Raw genomic sequence first — 18,739 nt, 5'->3', positions numbered from 1 at the left:
TCCCTTTGTCAACGCTTTAAAAATCGCTTTTTATTCATGCGCATAACTGTTGGAAATTTAAACAATATCACAGGGTACAAGACATTAGCACATTTCCTAGAATAATTAATTCCAGGCACTTACGCACATATTAGCCATAATGCAGCCGTTATAGGGCGAGGGAAGACCTTTTAAAGTATAATAATAATTGTTTGTAAAGATAATGTACCAGTCAATTGTAACCACGGCCCCTCCAGGTCCGGGGAACAGGGGGGACTTTGACTTTCGGTCCAGCAAACCCCAGGTAAAATCTCCGCCCTGCGGGGACAAACTGATGGTAAAATCCCTGCCAAATGCCCCTGCACCCCAGGGACCCTAGGTAAGGCCCATTCCCTGCTATATTTTGCGCGAAGACAAAACCACCGCATTCAACCAGCACTGCAGGGACACCTGAAAGGTAAAAACACGGCCCATTTCCCAGGTACACTCCCAGTCCTGGGGGGGGGGGGGGAGTGGTTACAATTGACTGGTGCATAATTATGACAATTTTTTCTCATTATTGTATCTAACTTCATTGTTTCTCTCTTCTTCGTCTGTTTAAATGTAGACACCTATGTTTATTATAGTTGAATTATCAGGCAACCTTTTGGTTTGGTTTTTCCAAAGATATACTTAGTCAAGGTCAATCCCAGAGCGAGGCTGCAAGGTAATGCAGAATATTGAAAATCAGATACCCCTCTCAGGGAGTGTTGATGATTGTGACCCTCAGATGTTGCATCAACGGTCATTCAACTGGAAATCTTTAATTATCAAAGGGAATGTAGATAAGAACACCGTGGAATTCAATTTTTTTTTACTATGTTTTCGATTTGTTAGGAATTTATTGCTTATTTTGAATTTTTGACACAACCTGGGGAAAAATATATACTTTACTCCATGGGGAATGGGGCCCAATATCGGCCCCAAATTTGCCATAAAAAAAGGGCTGGTTTCAATAAATTTACTCAAAATGGCGGCTTCTGGTATAAACACTGTGGCTCGAATTTTGGATATTTAATCTTATTTTTGACAATAAATGTGTTTTGACCATACTGAAAGTCATTTTCATTGTCTCATGCACTAAAGGATCATTAATTTAATGAACAATTATGCAATAAAACATGTGTATCTGATACTGGTGGCTATAATGTTGCGTTATTAGCGATTCTTTTTGGATTGAAATCGGAATAATGAACAGTGACTCAATTAAGTTTTATTTCAGTCAAGTCATAATACAAGTGACCAGAATTTTATCTTATAATGTCGATGCTGAAGAAAACACCTTCATTTATCAGGAACATGGTTCATTGTTTGGTCCAAATTGATGTATCAAAGTCATTTTTGACCAAATTCTGACAAAATCACCTTAATTTCTATTTTCTGTTACACTATAATCCAGGATTATAAAAACATCTCACTGACCATAAAAAGTACTCTTAACATACCCTTGTCCTTTTCATTTCGATAAGCACATGCCATTGCATTAACTGTGATAATCATAACGAAGTCTAGAAATTTAAATGTATATGGAGTCTGATATTTGATGAAACCAGTGTAAAACATATTTTTTTTAAAAACCGAAATCAATCCTAATGAATGTCTTGATACGGTTGCAAATGATGTTAAAGTGATTCAGGTAGATTTATATAAGTCGTTTCAAACTTTTTCCTATAAGCAGCGTTATTGTTTTTTTATGAATGATCGTCATACTTAAAACATGTTTCAATTATATTAAAAATTTGGTTTATCCATATTATATGGATGTGTCTTAACTAAAACGGATAAATAAATAGTATGTATTCAGACATTTTCCCAATGTGCTTTAGAGGTTCAGTTCAAGATGCATTCAAATGGGTTAAAGAGCAATTATATTGAACAATCTTTCTTCTTTATATTGATGATAAGAAAAAAAATCTCTCTTCACTCGCTTCTGGTTTAATGAAAAATTAAAAAATATTTGCAAAAATCCGAGAAACAAATCATTTATTTGGTGTGGCCTCATTCAAATTATGATAAAATAAAGATGTTCACACTTAAACCTTTTCAGCGCATCTTTTTGATGTCTTGCATCAAAATTTCCCTTGTATAATATACAGTTGCTAGAACTTTGACAAATATAATTATGATATGTTCTGTTATACAAATCTATGCTGAAGAAAGGAAATAGATTTTCTTCTATAAATGGGAAAATAAGTTTAGACATGCTGTTTCTATCATTACTGCAGTAAAAGAAAAGAAGCTGTTATTATTTTCTTAAAATTGCATCATTTTCCTGAAAACATAACTTCATGCACCAACCTCTCATACCTTAGAGAGATGAGAGATCAATAGATTAAACTGTGATTTCACCAGGACTGCACAAAATACCTTTACTACACTTTCCAACAAAAGTAGGCACTCACTTCATAATGATGATACTGGTTTCAAGGAACATTTTATATAAGTGTTCGCAATTTTTTGTGATATGATTATTTTTTCAATATAATTTGAGGTGAGGTTTTTAATGTCAGCATGTACTGGTCTTTTATTACATGTCTTTATACATACAACTTATCTATATTGGCTCTATCAAATTTAACTATGGTTTATATATTATGTTACTCTAGTTTGTTAAAGTAGATATAATAAAATAATAAAGCAATAAGGCTAGTATTTTTTTTAAATTCTGTTTTGCAAGAAATTTAAAAGTGGTTCGACATTGCAAAATTAAAATGAAATTTTCCAAAAAAAATAAAACATTAATACGGCATTTGTTTAGTACAACATAATGGTAATGGAAAATGCTCATTTATCATCTAACTTCATAAACTGAAGTATACCTTATCTTATACCAAACATGAATATCAGTCATTAACATGAATATCAGTCATTATATACATGTTTTATGTTCTGTGTTTCTTGCTCTACAGAGACTTGATATAATATCTCAGAACAACCTCTTTTCAACAGCTTAAGGATTATTTTCACTTTCAAAACTACTAAGAGTAAGTAATACCATAAATTACTTGTTAAAAGACACACTTTTTTCCTCCAGATTTCGATGTAAAAAAATGCCTGCCTCTTACAACTTGTAACAAACTTTTGACATTTTTTTCTGAGGTCGATTTCAGGCCGAAATTGTCACTTTAGAAATAAGAAATTCAGAAGAAAATAGAAACAGAATCGGTAGTTTTCAAGATACGGTATAGGACTGACCGATTTATTGCCTGTTGATGACACGCTAAAAAAAGGAAAAAATAATAAAGGGCCATAATTTGTATTTATCCTAAATTATGGCCCTTTATTATTTTTTACTTTTTTTCTTGATTGATATTGACATGCACATATAACATCATTAATGCATTCATTTGTAAGACAAAGCAAGGTATAGTAGAGCTCACTGTCCTGTGCCAGCTCTGGTTTATCTAGGTTATGCAGATAATTGAAATCGTGGAAAGTGATACAAATAAAACGTCTGAAAGATCATTACATCCAACTCAATGATTTCCCTTGACAAAACTTTAGAGACATTCAAATATGCTGCCTATTTTATTTCTGTTTAATATGAAATCTTTAGGTCGGCAGTAAGTACAGAAATAATTATAAGTAACTGACATTACTGTTTTATTTTTATTTCAAAACAGAAATATTAAAAAAATGGCCTAAAGCATACTTTAAGTTAGTTTAATCAGGTGATAGAGGACTTTATCACAGTGACTTTTGACATTAAGCAGAAATCCATTTCACCAATATAAAGCAAGAATAATTGAAAGTAAAATATGAATTACTGGTTGTAACTTTAATAATTTAAAAATCTTATTCGATATTTCTGCTTTAGATATTTATTGTCATGCTCATGAATACCTGTGAATTTTGGCGTAATTAAGCACAAAGAACAATTCTACATTCTAAGCAGCTAATATTTATAATGTTGACCTGTAGAAGTATTGAATTGTAGTTGCAGCCTTTATTTTGTTGACCAGTATATGTATTGAATTGTAGTATTGATAAATGAGAAATTTTATAGTGGATGGTCTGTTTACATGTTTCAATAAACAGTATACTTGTCCATAAACAGTATTTAAACTTTTACTGCCAGTTTATTCATGTCAAATGGAATATATAAATGTTGAAATATGTTTGAATGCTACAGATAATTGACTTGTGTTAAAAAAATCAAATATTTGGATATGTTTTAAGAACATTAAAGTAAGAGAAATTGATTCATTTTTTTCACTGTTGCTGTGAAACATGTATTTCCCAAAAGGCATGATGGTTTCTTTTCCTTCACCATTTATTTCCAATCATTGAAAGTAAGAATAAATTGTAGTTCTAATTATGCATTAAGCATCTATAAATATAAGATCTTGTTCTAAAGCATTGGTTTGGCACAGGACACACACTTAAGAGAGCATGGGCTATTATTCGAATATCATCGATTGTATATTGCTGTCACAATAGTTTTTATGGGCCTAGCCATCGTTTTATATTGTTTTCTCAAACTATGTTAATGCACCAGTCAATTGTAACCATGGCTCCCCCCGGGAGCATTGGGCTGTGTTGAAGCTTCCAGTTGGCCACACAGTGACAAGAGAATGCGGTGGTTTTGTTTTTGCGCCAAAAATAGCAGGAAATGGGCCTTACCATGGTTGTCCCCGAGGTGCCGGGGCCTTTGGCAGGGATTTTACCAGCAGTTCATCCTTGCAGGGCGGGAATTTTACCTTGGATTGGCTGAATCACAAGTTGAGGTCCCTGCTATTGTGACAGTTTAATAAAAAAAAATTGAAAGTATAGAAACCCCCCTCTGTAGGCAGCTGGTTGGTCCCATCCAAAATCTAGCTCACCTTAAAAAAAATACATGATCCAACAACCGTTTAGTTAAAACAGGCAAACTACCCTCTGAGGTATCCTTGTTTTGAAGACATTTAGAAATAATGGCTACGTGGTGAAGCTCCATCATCTTGTTGAAACTGTACACAAAACCATCCTTTTTATTTCAAGCAAAAGTTTAGAAACAGGTTTCCAAACCAATAAAACCCTTGAAACCAAAACTGAAACTAGTTTGGTGTCAACAAAAAAGCCCTAAGTGTTAATTTGTTAAAGATATAATTTGTTAAAGCACATAATATAAATTTCATATTATCTTAATTAAGACCAGAAGAAATAGTTACAGGTAAAATTAAGACAACAAATATTGAATCTAGAATAGATGAGCTCAATGAATGCTTGATTAATTATTTAGTATAATTCATTTTCATGGATGCCTTATTTGTACACCATGTAGAGAGTCAATAATCTATAGATACTCAATAATGAATGATCATGGTCAATAATGATTAGGGGGTCAATGTTAATGTCTGTTAGTTTGATATTTGAGTGTATATATTATGTACCTGAGTTCTTAAGTTCATATTTTAGACCATCAAAAGTTATAGGATTATACTTTCAAAACCACTGGATATAAGGATTTCTTATGTACACTGAGTAGGTCTTATAAGTATTAGTGTATCAACATATTCATTACTTGTTATTTGATATAATAATAGCAGTGTTATTTTGATGTTTTGCTGTATAATTATCAATTCAATATGACAATAGCTAGTGGAAGAGTCCTAAAATAGCAGAGGAAAACATAATCATTCTTGGACATGACTATATGTAGTTAAATTATAAAACTTAATGTAGTAGCTTCAGGTTTTTGTATAATCTAAGATAAAATAAGACTACCAGCAAGTACGAACAGTATAATATAAGCTCTATACAGCTTTTGTACATGCAGCATTTAACTTATATTTTTGTTATTTGCTGTTTTCAATGATTGTTCCTGAATTTATACATTTAATTCTATATAATAATGACTGGTATATTATTTTTATTGATTATCTGTCTGACCAATTTGTAATCCATTCTTCAGACACCAGTCCATAAAAAAGAAGGACAGTTCCTGTCAGTCCTCATTGTCAGATGATATAAAACAAAGGTAATAAAAAGAGTTTGTATCAATGAACTTGAAAAAGGAATTAATTCATATATTTCTTAAAATAATGTTTGTAGAATTTGTAAAAAAGACATAAAAACAATTAATTCATATATTTCTTAAAATAATGTTTGTAGAATTTGTAAAAAAGACATATTCCCAGAAGTGTCACTTTTACGTAGTGCATGATGTTGATAGCACACAACATATTCCCATGAAGTGTCACTTTTACGTAGTGCATGATGTTGATAGCACACAACATATTCCCATGAAGTGTCACTTTTATGTAGTGCAAGATGTTGATAGCACACAACATATTCCCATGAAGTGTCACTTTTACGTAGTGCATGATGTTGATAGCACACAACATATTCCCATGAAGTGTCACTTTTACGTAGTGCAAGATGTTGATAGCACACAACATATTCCCATGAAGTGTCACTTTTACGTAGTGCATGATGTTGATAGCACACAACATATTCCCATGAAGTGTCACTTTTACGTAGTGCATGATGTTGATAGCACACAACATATCACCATGAAGTGTCACTTTTACGTAGTGCAAGATGTTGATAGCACACAACATATCACCATGAAGTGTCACTTTTACGTAGTGCAAGATGTTGATAGCACACAACATATCACCATGAAGTGTCACTTTTATGTAGTGCAAGATGTTGATAGCACACAACATATCACCATGAAGTGTCACTTTTATGTAGTGCATGATGTTGATAGCACACAACATATTCCCATGAAGTGTCACTTTTACGTAGTGCAAGATGTTGATAGCACACAACATATCACCATGAAGTGTCACTTTTACGTAGTGCATGATGTTGATAGCACACAACATATTCCCATGAAGTGTCACTTTTATGTAGTGCAAGATGTTGATAGCACACAACGTATTCCCATGAAGTGTCACTTTTACGTAGTGCAAGATGTTGATAGCACACAACGTATTCCCATGAAGTGTCACTTTTACGTAGTGCAAGATATTGATAGCACACAACATATTCCCATGAAGTGTCACTTTTACGTAGTGCAAGATGTTGATAGCACACAACATATCACCATGAAGTGTCACTTTTACGTAGTGCATGATGTTGATAGCACACAACATATTCCCATGAAGTGTCACTTTTACGTAGTGCAAGATGTTGATAGCACACAACATATTCCCATGAAGTGTCACTTTTACGTAGTGCAAGATGTTGATAGCACACAACATATCACCATGAAGTGTCACTTTTATGTAGTGCATGATGTTGATAGCACACAACATATTCCCATGAAGTGTCACTTTTACGTAGTGCAAGATGTTGATAGCACACAACATATCACCATGAAGTGTCACTTTTACGTAGTGCATGATGTTGATAGCACACAACATATTCCCATGAAGTGTCACTTTTACGTAGTGCAAGATGTTGATAGCACACAACATATTCCCATGAAGTGTCACTTTTACGTAGTGCAAGATGTTGATAGCACACAACATATCACCATGAAGTGTCACTTTTACGTAGTGCAAGATGTTGATAGCACACAACGTATTCCCATGAAGTGTCACTTTTACGTAGTGCAAGATGTTGATAGCACACAACATATCACCATGAAGTGTCACTTTTACGTAGTGCAAGATGTTGATAGCACACAACGTATTCTCATGAAGTGTCACTTTTACGTAGTGCAAGATGTTGATAGCACACAACGTATTACCATGAAGTGTCACTTTTACGTAGTGCAAGATGTTGATAGCACACAACATATCACCATGAAGTGTCACTTTTATGTAGTGCAAGATGTTGATAGCACACAACGTATTCCCATGAAGTGTCACTTTTACGTATTGCAAGATGTTGATAGCACACAACGTATTCCCATGAAGTGTCACTTTTACGTAGTGCAAGATGTTGATAGCACACAACGTATCACCATGAAGTGTCACTTTTACGTAGTGCAAGATGTTGATAGCATACAACGTATTCCCATGAAGTGTCACTTTTACGTAGTGCAAGATGTTGATAGCACACAACGTATTACCATGAAGTGTCACTTTTATGTAGTGCAAGATGTTGATAGCACACAACATATCACCATGAAGTGTCACTTTTATGTAGTGCAAGATGTTGATAGCACACAACGTATTACCATGAAGTGTCACTTTTATGTAGTGCAAGATGTTGATAGCACACAACATATTACCATGAAGTGTCACTTTTACGTAGTGCAAGATGTTGATAGCACACAACATATCACCATGAAGTGTCACTTTTATGTAGTGCAAGATGTTGATAGCACACAACATATCACCATGAAGTGTCACTTTTACGTAGTGCAAGATGTTGATAGCACACAACGTATTCCCATGAAGTGTCACTTTTACGTAGTGCAAGATGTTGATAGCACACAACATATTCCCATGAAGTGTCACTTTTACGTAGTGCAATATGTTGATAGCACACAACATACTCCCATGAAGTGTCACTTTTACGTAGTGCAAGATGTTGATAGCACACAACGTATTCCCATGAAGTGTCACTTTTACGTAGTGCAAGATGTTGATAGCACACAACGTATTCCCATGAAGTGTCACTTTTACGTAGTGCAAGATGTTGATAGCACACAACGTATTCCCATGAAGTGTCACTTTTACGTAGTGCATGATGTTGATAGCACACAACATATTCCCATGAAGTGTCACTTTTATGTAGTGCAAGATGTTGATAGCACACAACGTATTCCCATGAAGTGTCACTTTTACGTAGTGCAAGATGTTGATAGCACACAACATATCACCATGAAGTGTCACTTTTATGTAGTGCAAGATGTTGATAGCACACAACGTATTCCCATGAAGTGTCACTTTTACGTAGTGCATGATGTTGATAGCACACAACATATTCCCATGAAGTGTCACTTTTACGTAGTGCAAGATGTTGATAGCACTTAATTGATGTGTACACCCATAGTGTGTGTATGACAATTATAATATCTAACGATGCAATTCAAAGAACCTCAATAGAGTATATAAAAGTGATACCTGGTATCTAGTTCAAATTTATAAGATCTGTTCAGTTTGTTAACAGTGATTTTTGCACATTCGGGTGAAAATATGTGCAGCTAGTAGATATTGTAATGAAATTTGTGTGACTTTCATCACAGGTATTCAACATCCCACAGTGAACTCCACCTTGAGCCATCTAAGACAATTAAAATCGATGTTCCTCCTTCAAAATATCTCCAAAGTATCTTCAACCTCCAATGCCTTGAACAATCAGAGGTGATACATGTGAACATCTCGCCTGAGAGGCTCAATCTGACAGGAGCAGAATCAGACGAGGACTACTCCGATACAGGATATTTCGGTTACCCAGAGTCTTCTGTATCAGCGGCCATTATGGAAAAGGCAGAGGATGTCTTACGACAGCGAATCCGGGAACTTGAGAAGCTTGAAAAACACCTAAGACAGCAGGTAGGTGATTCATCAGAGGGTAGGATGATATCCCCCCCGGATGATTGCCCCCCCAGACATTAGCCCCTAGGACCATATCCCCCCCGGATGATAGCCCTCCCAGACAATAGCCCCCCCCCCCAGACAATAGCCCCCCTGCATATATATAAATGACTTTACATATATACACTCTTTTAAATTTGCATATTCATAAATGATTTATTTAAGTATTATTTGACATTCAATTAGGCAAACAACTTTGATGTTTCCACCATGTGAATAGTATACTATTATGCAATTAATGTGTTAGGTCAATCAGTAATTATCAACTGGATTGCACTAAAAAATCTTCAAAAGAAATAAAACATATAATGTCATTATCGCATTAAGGATTATCACCCTATTAAATAATTAAATGTCAATGCAAATGATAATTAAAGGTGAGAACTTACTGATCAAATTATTAAATAAGTGCTTAGTCAACAAATAACAGAAAAAACAATTAACTTTTAGAATAATAAATGTTTCATTGTAAAATCACAGGAAAATAGAAAAATAAATAAAATTTCTCACTAGCTAGTTGTTATAATGCCAAGGATACGTTGTATATATAAACAATTACTATTGTAAAGAATTTTAAAATTTAGACATCTTTTTTAAAAAATGTAGGCTGAGCCTAAAATGTTTGTATATGATGTATTTGAAGTGTTTGATTTTAATGCGTATGTGATAGATACTTAAGATATTATTTAAATATTGAATTTTTAACCAGAGATTTATACATACTGTGTAGGAATATTTTTATATATACAGTCCAAAGCACCCACGCTACGATTAAAGACCCCCCCTGTAAAATCACATGCTTTTTCCGTTTATTTTTCACTATTCATGATTTTTTTTTTCATTGATTTATGCCTTTGGGTTGTTTCATTTTATAATAAAAATCATTGTTTTGCAAATTTGCTTAAATAAACTGGTTATAATATGCATTTGAATATTGGGGGTGATATCGTCCGTTTTTTCACTAAGACGGGGGGGGCGATCTTCCGGGAGGGCAATGGCTACTCAATTGTTATAAAACTTGGTCAGACAACTTGTCTGCATGCATACTTTTTTATTCAAATTTTCAAAAAAACTTATCATAAACTGTTAAATCCATTTATGGTGAATTGGCCTAACTTATACTAAAGATGACTGTTGGTTTGTCTTGGTTTGTCTCCAGTACCAAAGCACAAATTTCATGTCAACCATTGGTTATTTCTCGGCTACGTCCACACAATGGGGGATACAAGTGCTTTTTTAAAAAAGCAATCTCTAGATTTCTGTTTTCTTTCATAGGTTCGACCTTTTTATCCTGTTTTCATGACTTTTGTTCAGAATATTTGAATCAAAGAAAAAAATTGTTAAACCTATAGTTCTGCTCCAAACTTTACATTAGATTTTAAATAACTGCCTATTAACCATAAATCCTATGGACTTGTGTCGCTCAAAACTCTGAAACTATTTCATCTAGAGGCAAGAAACCTTGGACGAATGTTAAGGTGATAAAGTTGTGCACCTGGGGTTTCGTTTCCCGCTGCATTTAGTAAAACCAGACTTATGGCTTTTGAATAAGCAAAAGATGGCATTTCTAGCTCAAAACTACAAAACTGTATGACCAAGAGTCATGATAGCGTAGGAGAATGTTACTGAGGTGATTAGGTTGTGCACCTGGGATTTTGTTTCCTGCTGCATTTAGTAAAACCAGAGTTATAACCCTTGAATTAAGACATAAAAAAAACATTTCTGGACTTGTGTAGATTAAAACTCAAAAACTGTTTTAGTTAACTGTCCTTTTGGAATTTTACCACAGAAACTTGATGTAGATTTTCACTTATCATTGATACAATTATCATGTTATTTTTAATGAACGTCAATCCAGGTAGTAGAACTCTAATTTAAAGACCTTTTAAGGAAATGTTTCATTTAAAAACAGATGTTGACAATTTATGGTATGTTTAACCTAATTTGAAATAATAGTTTTTAATTTTGGTAAGATTTTGCTTGGCCAAATTTTGGAAATTAAATTTTATAATAAGATATTGTTTAGGTGTCATAATGACTTGTATTCTAAGGGAGTTTGGTCTATATGTCATGTTTGTTAATGATAAAATTATAAATTTCTAAAATCAGCAACAGAAATTATATCAAATTATTAAACTTATGGATTAATAAAATATAATATATCATTGAAGGTGGGATACACAACAATGGGGTTAAATTGGCTTTTACTTTTTAATGAACCAAACATTACTAACTTTCATGCGGTCTTCATAATCAGGTTCACAAGCATCTGTTAGTACGACATATAATAATTATCAGTTGTGTATCTCTTCAGGTGAGCGATTTAGAATCAGATCGTGAGGATCTCCACGATATTGCTCGTAAAGACAAGGCAATCATTCATCAACAAAATGTAGCACTAAGGCAACTGGAACTCGCCCAGAGAAACCTGCAGGAACAGGTCAAGAGCTTTGAAAAAAACGAGAACTCACTTTATGCAAGACTAGATGAATTAGAAGCTGACATGGATAATAAAGATGATCGTATAAGAGATTTGGAGATTCTTGAAGACAGATTGAAGGATTTGGTGAAACAGTATAAGCTTGATGAAAAAATTCTGAAGACAAATTCAGAGACGCTGGAGAGTTCAGTCAAAGAAATGTCACAGAAAGAAGAGACACTAAGGAAGAAAGTTCAAAACTTGGAAACAGAGAAAACAGCTTTCTCTGAGAGATCGGAGTATCTACAGTTGAGGTTGAAGGAGTTGGAGGGTGCAGAATTGGATTTGGCAGATAGAGCAAAGAATCAAGAAAACATTTTGCAGACGTTACAGAAAACTGTTATTGAGTTGGAAACTTATGGTGCTAATGCTCATGCAAGGGTCATTGAATTGGAGTACTTGAATTTTGATATGCAACAGCGATTGCATCACACAATGACAGAAAACTCACCTCTATCAAAACGAGCATCAGCTATTCAAAAACAATGCAATGAAATGGAAAGTGAGTTGACATTATTACGCGACCTGAAAATTAAATTGCGTCAGGAGAATGAATCACTAGTAAAGTGTGAAAACAGTCTGCAACATGAAGTTAAAAGATTACAATTACGAGTGGTTGAGTTGGAAAGCCAGCTTTGCGATCTTGAAAAAGGGGAGTGTGTAATGAAGGATAGGCTCGGCAAACTACAGAGGAGCGAGAACACTCTGAAGTATAGGGTTAAGGAACTAGAATCCTCTGGAAATAAGGTAGGCCGGGGTATATTTATTTTGTAAACAATCATTATTATCTATTATTTATAATATTATTTTGATGATCATAACATTATTATCATTATTATTATAATCATTATTATTATTATTATTATTATTATAAATGGGGTTTGGTGTAATTTAGGTATATATAATTACAATGTACTATAAAGGACACACAATTTATAGGGCAGTTACAATGGCATTAAAGAGTTTTACATGTACCCAAAATGAAATTAGAATACTAAATAAAGATTAAGTAGACAGGTTTTTTTTTCTAAAAAAGGGGACGGGGCCTGGGGCCTTTGAGAAGGGGAAAATTTTGCAGCGTTTTAGTACAAAAAGGGGGAAAATGTGCATGTTTTAATTTTTTATTTTTATTTTACTTTCATACCTCTTAGAATATTTGATTGTTAGATTACTAGTCCATCTCTTTTTTTTTCCTGTTCTTAAACTCCTCCACTAAATTAGCCTCGGCACTACTTTTAGTTTTTTTTATTTGGTGGGGAGATTACATGTACCTCAGGCTCACTTTCACAATCAAAACTTCCAGACAGTTGGACATTTTTTCTCCGTGGTTCCGAAATGAGAGGGCCACTAGACTCGACAGAATGTTCAGGATTTTGCTGGGACTGGGGTTTGACATCATCAGAAACAGAATGATCCGGTTCAGAAAGATTTGACTCGGTCATATTTTGTGTGCTAGTTGATAGAAAAGATGTACCTGCTGACTTACAGTCAGTCAAGAAAGAATACATTTTCTGAATATTTTTTTTGTGATTTTGGGAAATTTTGCATCATGAAAATGCCGAACTTGGGGAATTTTACAGCTAAAAGAAAAAGCTGTCTAGTCTCCTGCGAATTAGGAAATGATTTAATATTAGTTATTTTCCCTTTAAAATACACAAAAAAGATCAATCCTTTGGGTGGAAATATCTATTGCAATAATTCATGACAGATATATTTCATACTGATCTCTGAATGTGATGAAAATCAATGATTTCTGAGTTCAATTATCAAAGAAACTTTACATCACATAATTTATTAGGATGTAGAATTTATCGAAAATGAACCTGTACTAAGACTAAGGTAAAAAGACTTTCTAAAAAAAAAAAAAAAAATTGATCAGAGGGGAATTTTCATTTTTAGGGGAAAAACTAGGCTTATTTTCCGAGGGGAAGGGGCCACCTTTCATATCAGGTAAAAAAAACCTGGTAGATATAGGTTAATATTACAATTAATTATTTTCATCAAGAATATCACAGCATTGAACCTTTTTTTAGCTCAACTTTTCGAAGAATAAGGAGAGCTATCCTAGTCACCCGAGCGTCGGCGTCGGCGTAACCACTTATGTTAAAGTTTGCGTACCACCTCAAATATTTTCAAAGTCCATTGACATAATTTATGGCTTTGAAACTTTGCACACTTGTTCACCATCATGCCCCCAACCTGTACTGTATTTATGTAAATATCTCAGCATATCATGTATTGCATTGAAATCTAATCTTACACTGATCCATGCATGTTTCGCCAAAACTTTTCAATCCTTACACCGAAAAGCGGTGGAATAGTCGAGCGCAATATCTCTGTGACAGCTCTTGTTTACATCCCAAAGATCGTAATTGTTAGATATTTTTTAACTCTATCCTTTTAAAAGCAAAAGCTCATATGAATGATAAATGAACAGTTAAAAGTAAATAGCCTACTGACCATATAATGCAAATTTACTTTACTTTTGAAATCAAGAGAAACTGTTATTGAGTCGGGGATAGCTAAAAATTTACCAGTTTACGAGGTATCAAAATGTCTAGCAAAAGATTTTCAAAGTACACTTCAGCCAACCATTTAATGTCAAAAAATATATTTTATATCAGATAATCTATAATTAAAAAGAAGACAAAAAATGCCCTGCATACAATTTTAGCTCACCTGAGCTCAATGTACTCAGCAAGTGCTATTGTGATAAGGTGATAGTCAAAAAAGGAAAAACACCTAAACCAGAAAAATTAATGCGTCTGTCTGTCCTTCGTCCATCATCAACATTTTCCTTGTAAAAATTTCTCCTCTATCACTTGGACAATTTCAACCAAACTTCCCAGGAATGTTCCTTGGGTGATCCTCTTGAACTCCATATGGCAACCAAAAGGAAAACTTTGAAAATCTTCTTCTCAGAATCTGCTGGCCTGATTTCAAAATAATTTCACAGAGAATGTTCTTAGGTGGCCCTGTACCACAAAAATATCCCTAAGGTGACCCTGTATCAAATTTCTCTACCCATGTTGATTTGTAAAATCCCATGGCTGCCAGAGGGGGGGGGGGGCTACTTTCACTGTAAATGTCTATTTGGAAAACTGTGAAAATCGTCTTGGCCCTCTTGTTGCATCTTGATTTAATTATTTTGATATCTGCCAAAAAATTTGATACCTTTTCTTGACTTGAATTGTTTTCGTTGATGAGGATGGCTTTAAAACCATTAATGCTTTTGTGACAAGGAGAAATGCCACGGTACACATTACTCTAAAATTTTGTGTTATGCAAGATATAGGTAGTGAATTGAAGGGAAGGGGTGGTTTGAAAATAATATATTAGGGTGAGTTGGTTTTAAGCTTTTAAGTGTTTTTGAAAATCAACCAGAAGGGCATTCTCTTGACATCACAAGGAATCCTGTACTGATTTCTAGCAAGGAAAGAGATCAACATGTGGATCCTAACACCTTATAGCTGTCTTTAAAATTTAATAAATGAGTACAATTTCTTTTTTTTTTAAAGTTTGTTTTTTCTTCTGTTTGTAGGCATCATTGGATCTGAACACAGCAGCAAGTGGTAGCATAAAGCTGCCTCGAACACTAGAGGAATGTCAGCGACGTATTATAGTTCTACAGACAAACAATGCAGAATTGCAGTCTAGGCTGCTAAACAATAACCTTTCGAACACCAGTCCCCAGGTGAGACACTCAGAAGGTTGCTTTTACTTTATTCTGTCTCCTTTCGAAGAAGCAGAGGTATTATTGCTTTACACATATTGGTCTCTCTGTCCATCAGTCAAAAAGTCCATAGACTAAACCTTGTCTGTTTCATAACAAGAATACGCTTTGGTCTAAGGCCCCAGAACCACGGACTCTCCATATCTTCCCAGACTAAATTTAGGCCAATACAGGATCAGATCCACGTTGTGTCTAGTCTTATCCTGGATGGTCAGGGATACCACCCCAGCAGTTTAAAACTGTTTAAAGCTGCTGTGGTCATCCAGGACCATCTTGGAGGATTTTTCAATCCCAGGTAGTCTGAGATGGTCCATGTAGCAACCTTGTTGACTCTAGGAAGGTCTGCAGTGATCCTGTTTGATCAAACATGTTGTATTGAACACGGATCTCCCTGGACAGTCCGTTTTGGTTCCAGGACAATCTGTATTGATTCAGGATGGTCTGGGATGGTCAGAGATGTCATATTTTATTTTTTTCACCAATTATTTCATCCTAACTGGCACTCAGAGGCTTTAACCATTTTTACTCTTCAGGATGTGAGCAAGGCTCACAGTGGACTGGTTTCCATATCACAGGCTGAGTACCAGTCTATACAGAGGAAGCTGGCAATGTGCGATCACATTGGGAAACAGCTGTCAGAGTCAGACAGGCTAAACATACATCTGCAGGGAACTATCACACAGCTTAGGGAAGGGAAGGTATGGATATATGGATGGGAAATATAGGATTTTCAAAATGTTCTAACAATTGTACAATGCTATTTTGATTCTCAGCCTGGAAAGGAAATTCTATTCCATAATGTAACAATATACTTTATCTCAACCCTTTGAGGTAGCCTGAAATACTATAAAACTCAGTGATCTTCATTTTATAAAGTCTCATCTGCTTGACGTATATATTCAGCAGTGACAGGGTTACCATTAGAATGCGGTTATTTTCCTCCCGTGCTGAAAGAGTGCATGTAATTTGACAAAACATATCCTGGCCTATCTTTCACCATTTGTGCTGGAGGTGTGCGTCGAGCCAGTATGAATGTTCTCAAAAGAGACCATCAAGCAAATTACAATAAATTATGTCTAATATTAACATGGATCAACCTATAAAAAGTCTAAAACATACTTTTTGTAACATTTAAACCAAGTAAGAATTAACATGGGTAGAATTTTGAAATCCTTTTCAGATGGATAAAATCATTCTCTCAGATTCATTTCAGCTATGTTACATGTGATTTATACTTTTCAGGATGTCTGTGGCCATGAAGTTGAAAATGAGGTTCTAAGACAATGTCTTGATGACGCAAACAGCACGCTCAAGGTAAGTTAGGTCATTTATATACATACACGAACTAAGTACTTAAGTAGGGAACAAAAGGTAGCCTCATGACATCTGAAACAACAATTGATTTCAGTAAAGATGTTGATGTATTTATGCCTGGACAGATTTGGCAGTAGCGTATTTCAAATATTTAGTTCAATAAACTATTTGATTTTAAATACTTAATATAATTTCAAGCTTATTATGCATATTACAGACATGTGAACTTCTGGCAATGTCAGAGAGGTAGATTTGGGTCTCCAAGTTGGTAGATTGGGTTCAAAAGCATTTTTAAAACGCTTTCATTTTCAGCCATAAACAGTGATGGATACAATGTAAACAAAAACTTGATGGTTGTTACTATTTTTAGATTTTCCGAAAATTTGCATAAAATACATCATGTTTCATGGTCTTGTCAAATGTTGTTGTGGAACAGAAGAAATAATAATGTCTGGCTAGTAAAACTCAAGTTTATATTTCGTAGAGCTGTTGATATTTCAATCAGACTGCCAAACAGGTCTAGAGCAGTCAACTGCAAAATTGTGTATGTTAATTTTCGTGCCAAAATGTTTTAGAATTTTATACATTGATTGAAGATAAATAAAACTTTTGGGAATTTTATTTCTATGCAAGTAATGTTTTGATCAAAGCCTTAAAATTAGGGATGGCAACGAGTACTCGATCAATCAACCGAATACCCGAGTACCAAATCACTACTCGAATAAAAGAATTTTTTTTTATATAAAATTCACCACATAGACTATTTACAGACGTAAGTATCAGATCTGGCATGTTTCCAAGACAACAATCTTCGCATCTCTCGCGCAAAACGAAAGTAAATAGAGTGAAAGTTTAATAAGTAAAAAAACAACACCTATTGGTGTATCCTGAAAGGAAAAACTTCTTGACAAAAAACATGTGTTGTCTAGAATTCCAATGTTGTTCAAATTGCGCCCGTGGGTAAAAACTGGTCCCACCCTGGGGGTCACAAGTTTCCAATAGACTTATATAAGAAAATCTTTAAAATCTTCTTGTCTCAAACCACAAACCTTTAATATTTGGTATGTAGGATCATATATAATGTCTCTTAACTCTCTTCATTGTTATAAAAAAACAAAGGCTTTTAACTTTTACTCAGGTGAGTGATTTAGGGCCATCATTGACCCTCTTGTTTCAATATTATATATTACATACTTTCAGATGTTGCAGAACCAAACTCCAGGGCAGTGGTATTTACAGGGGCAAAATGGTGAGTTTTTTTAAAACATCCATCTGAATAATAAGGTTTTTGAACAGGGTTGTCCCTGTTCAGTGTAGCCACAAACTTGACACTCACAACATAAAATAATATTAATAGTAACAAGTGTCGTCTGCCTCTTTACCACCAAAAATATAGTTTGAGAAAGTGCAGACTATATAAATTGCAAGCTATGTTTCCAATAACCGAGCTAAATTTGACAAAGCAAGAAGCAATCATGAAGCAATATCTATTTTAATCATTTAATTTGTTGAACTTAAATAAAGATGATATTAAAGTAATATCCCTGCGCCCAAAAATGAATGAACATCAAAACGTAAACAAAGAATTACTATCCACTCAAAGCGCATCATTCCATCACATGACACAATGATCTCATTGATCTCAATGATCGCACAGTTTCCCCGCTTAAAACATCACATGATAGCCCACGTGGAATTAACAAACGCCCACCATTT

At 34.4% G+C, this 18,739-nt stretch overlaps 1 protein-coding gene across 1 annotated transcript in view; it reads left to right on the top strand.

Moving 5' to 3' along the window:
- Window positions 1-18,739, top strand: part of LOC128210598 (golgin subfamily B member 1-like) — a 234,999-nt gene that overhangs the window by 191,203 nt on the left and 25,057 nt on the right. The window contains exons 20-26 of the mRNA XM_052914948.1: window positions 5,912-5,977; window positions 9,146-9,455; window positions 11,812-12,723; window positions 15,518-15,670; window positions 16,243-16,407; window positions 16,952-17,023; window positions 18,224-18,272. Coding sequence (XP_052770908.1) covers window positions 5,912-5,977; window positions 9,146-9,455; window positions 11,812-12,723; window positions 15,518-15,670; window positions 16,243-16,407; window positions 16,952-17,023; window positions 18,224-18,272 — 1,727 coding nt within the window. The remainder of the gene's footprint in view (window positions 1-5,911; window positions 5,978-9,145; window positions 9,456-11,811; window positions 12,724-15,517; window positions 15,671-16,242; window positions 16,408-16,951; window positions 17,024-18,223; window positions 18,273-18,739) is intronic.

This window comes from Mya arenaria, chromosome 12 (genome assembly GCF_026914265.1).
Source record: "Mya arenaria isolate MELC-2E11 chromosome 12, ASM2691426v1".
Lineage (NCBI taxonomy): Eukaryota > Metazoa > Mollusca > Bivalvia > Myida > Myidae > Mya > Mya arenaria.
The sequence above is the reverse complement of the archived record's forward strand: the minus strand, read 5'-3'. Positions and strand labels throughout refer to the sequence as shown.